The sequence below is a fragment of the Palaemon carinicauda genome, chromosome 7 (genome assembly GCF_036898095.1).
Source record: "Palaemon carinicauda isolate YSFRI2023 chromosome 7, ASM3689809v2, whole genome shotgun sequence".
Classification (NCBI taxonomy): domain Eukaryota; kingdom Metazoa; phylum Arthropoda; class Malacostraca; order Decapoda; family Palaemonidae; genus Palaemon; species Palaemon carinicauda.
Genome location: NC_090731.1, coordinates 177336114 through 177338613, shown reverse-complemented (window position 1 = coordinate 177338613; position 2500 = coordinate 177336114). Strand labels below are relative to the sequence as shown.

The 2500-nt window shown below is 36.2% G+C and overlaps 1 protein-coding gene across 2 annotated transcripts in view; it reads left to right on the top strand.

Moving 5' to 3' along the window:
• LOC137643735 (uncharacterized) overlaps positions 1-2500 on the top strand; it is a 5660-nt gene that overhangs the window by 992 nt on the left and 2168 nt on the right. For both annotated transcript variants that reach the window (XM_068376435.1, XM_068376436.1), the window contains exon 1: positions 1-2500. This exon is cut by the window's left edge and continues 992 nt beyond it; it is cut by the window's right edge and continues 1752 nt beyond it. In XM_068376435.1, the coding sequence (XP_068232536.1) occupies positions 1236-2500 (1265 nt within the window). In that variant the 5' untranslated portion in view covers positions 1-1235.

Sequence of the window (2500 nt, the reverse complement as noted above, 5' to 3'; positions counted from 1 at the left end):
AATTCTTAGAAAAATGCCGCCGAAGAGCATTTCGCGTAGTTTTCGTTCAGCCCTTAGGCAACAAGTTACCAAGAAGTGTAATTTCATAGAAAGGTTTGTTTCTTCGATGTCTGTAAGCGATGCTAGCGAGCATATGAACATGTTGGTTGACCTTAAAGAAAAACTTGACAAAGTGAATAACGAGGTTTTGAAGGAAATTTGGGATAGCGCAGATAAAGACGACAACGGCGATGAATTGGTGAGTGAGGAAATGGATACTTGGTTCGTTTATGACGATCGTTTGAGTAAGTGTCTCTCTCTCCTTAAGACCGCGGTGTCACTTTCGCCCGGAAACCTTTCCGATCGTTTGCGTTCTGGAATTTCACAGCTTAAATTACCTGAACTACCTTTACCGACATTTGGTAATCGAGAAGGTGAGGATATTTCGAAGTTTTTGCGAGAGTTCGAAGCAACTATTGATAAGTATGATCTTAGTACTCACGTTAAATTTACTCTTCTTACGAGACAGCTTTCAGGTGACTCGCTTAAACTGGTAAACTCATTAGATTGTAGCAACCGTTCGTATGAAGAAGCTAAGAAATTATTACAGAAAGCGTTTGCAGATACTTTGTCTCATCAATATAGGGTTATTATGCAGTTATCGGAGTTGAAGCTAACGTATCAGAGTGATCCGTATGATTTTATCAGTAATATGAGAATAATTTGTAATCAATTTGAGGCTTTAAGCATAGATCAAAACATAGTTTTACAGTATTTCATATGGAATGGGTTTAATGACTGTTTCAAGAATCAGTTAATGCATATTACTGGCTCGAATAAGCCCTCGTTGCAGCAAATAGATGAACATATCTTTACTGCTTTGGAAAGATATAGAAACATATCCAAGAAATTTAATGTGAAACAAGGTAATCTTGAGAAAAAGGTTGTGCCCAACTCAAATTGTTTAGCTTCTGCCGTTGTTAATGTTGAGAAGTCTAAAGTTAAAGAATGTTCTCTATGTTTAGCAGACAATAAAGGAGACATTGATCACCCAATTTTTAAGTGTTCAATTTATGTAACTCCACAGAGTAAAATTGCTTGGTTTGCTTTGGGACAGAAACAGTGATACTCTTTCGGCAAGCAAGTTGGTACTTGATAAGGATGCAACGACCAAAAGACAAATTTTAAGTTCTATTGCAGCCAATTTTGATGTGTTCTCATTTTATGGTCCTTTATTAAACAGGGCTAGATTATTTATGCACTCGCTACAATGCAGGAAAGAAGTTGGATGGGACGATAGACTCTCTGGTGAGGAGCTACGAGAATGGTCTAATATTTGCAAGCAAGTAAATGGTGTTCCTGAAATTGCAGTGAAGAGATTTGTTGGTCGCAGGAATGATCCTTTCCAAATTATTGCTTTTTGTGATTCTAGCAAGCTTATATATGGAGTTGTGCTCTTTATCAAGAACTTGCGAACAAAGGAGGTAAGTTTCCTTCTGTCAAAAAATAGAATAATTGGACGCCAGTTAGAGCTAAAGTCTATCCCTTCTCTTGAATTTCAATCTCTCTTACTTGGTACGGAAACTATTGTTGACATTTATAAGGAACTTAGTGGTTCAGAGTGTGTCTCCCCCATAAACATTACAAAATTGGTAGTTTTCTCAGATAGTGCAGTTGCACTGAATTGGTTAAATTCTCGAACAAATAGGTTTGATAAATTAAAAAAACTAAGTATTTTTGTTATGAATAGGTTGCAAAGAATAGAGAATCTATGTGAAACGGTCCCTGTGACTTTCAAATTTTGTGCAGGTATGATAAATCCTGCAGATTGTACTACCAGGTCATTGTCATATAAGAGGTTGATAAAATCAAATTTCTTCACAGGACCTGATACTATTCATGATATCTTGGAAGATGACAGTTTGGATGTAACGATCCCAAATCCTTTAACCAATGTACTTGAAGTTTCAGAAGGCCACTGTGAGATAGGGAGTGTGACTGAGCCAGAGATGGGAGGCATTTTGAATTCTACAGTTGGAAATTCCGATTGGCTTCATTTGATTTCGGTCTACAAACATGTACTGACATTCATAAACAATGTCAAACGGAAGTTAAAGAACAAATCCGGCAAGTATGACCATTTTGAGGTTTTCAGTAATGATGAAATTTCTTTGAATGCATGGCAACTGATGATTATGCAAGATCAACGCCAAAATTTTCCGGATGTTTTTAAATATTTCAGAGAAAGGAACCCTAAAATTAGGGATATGCCTAACATAGTAAGTCAACTAAATTTATTCATTGAAAAGAAATCTGGTTTACTAAGAGTTAAAAGTAAATTTCATAAGTGGAGAGACGGTAGTTATGTATTCCCCATTCTTTTGGCCAAAAACAGTAAATTGACTGAAGAAATTATTAGAAATTTTCATGTTAAGTTAGCTCATTCTGGAATATATGCCACATTATCTGAGGCTAGGAAACAGTTTTGGATTCCTTGCAGTTTTTCTACTGTAAAGAAAGT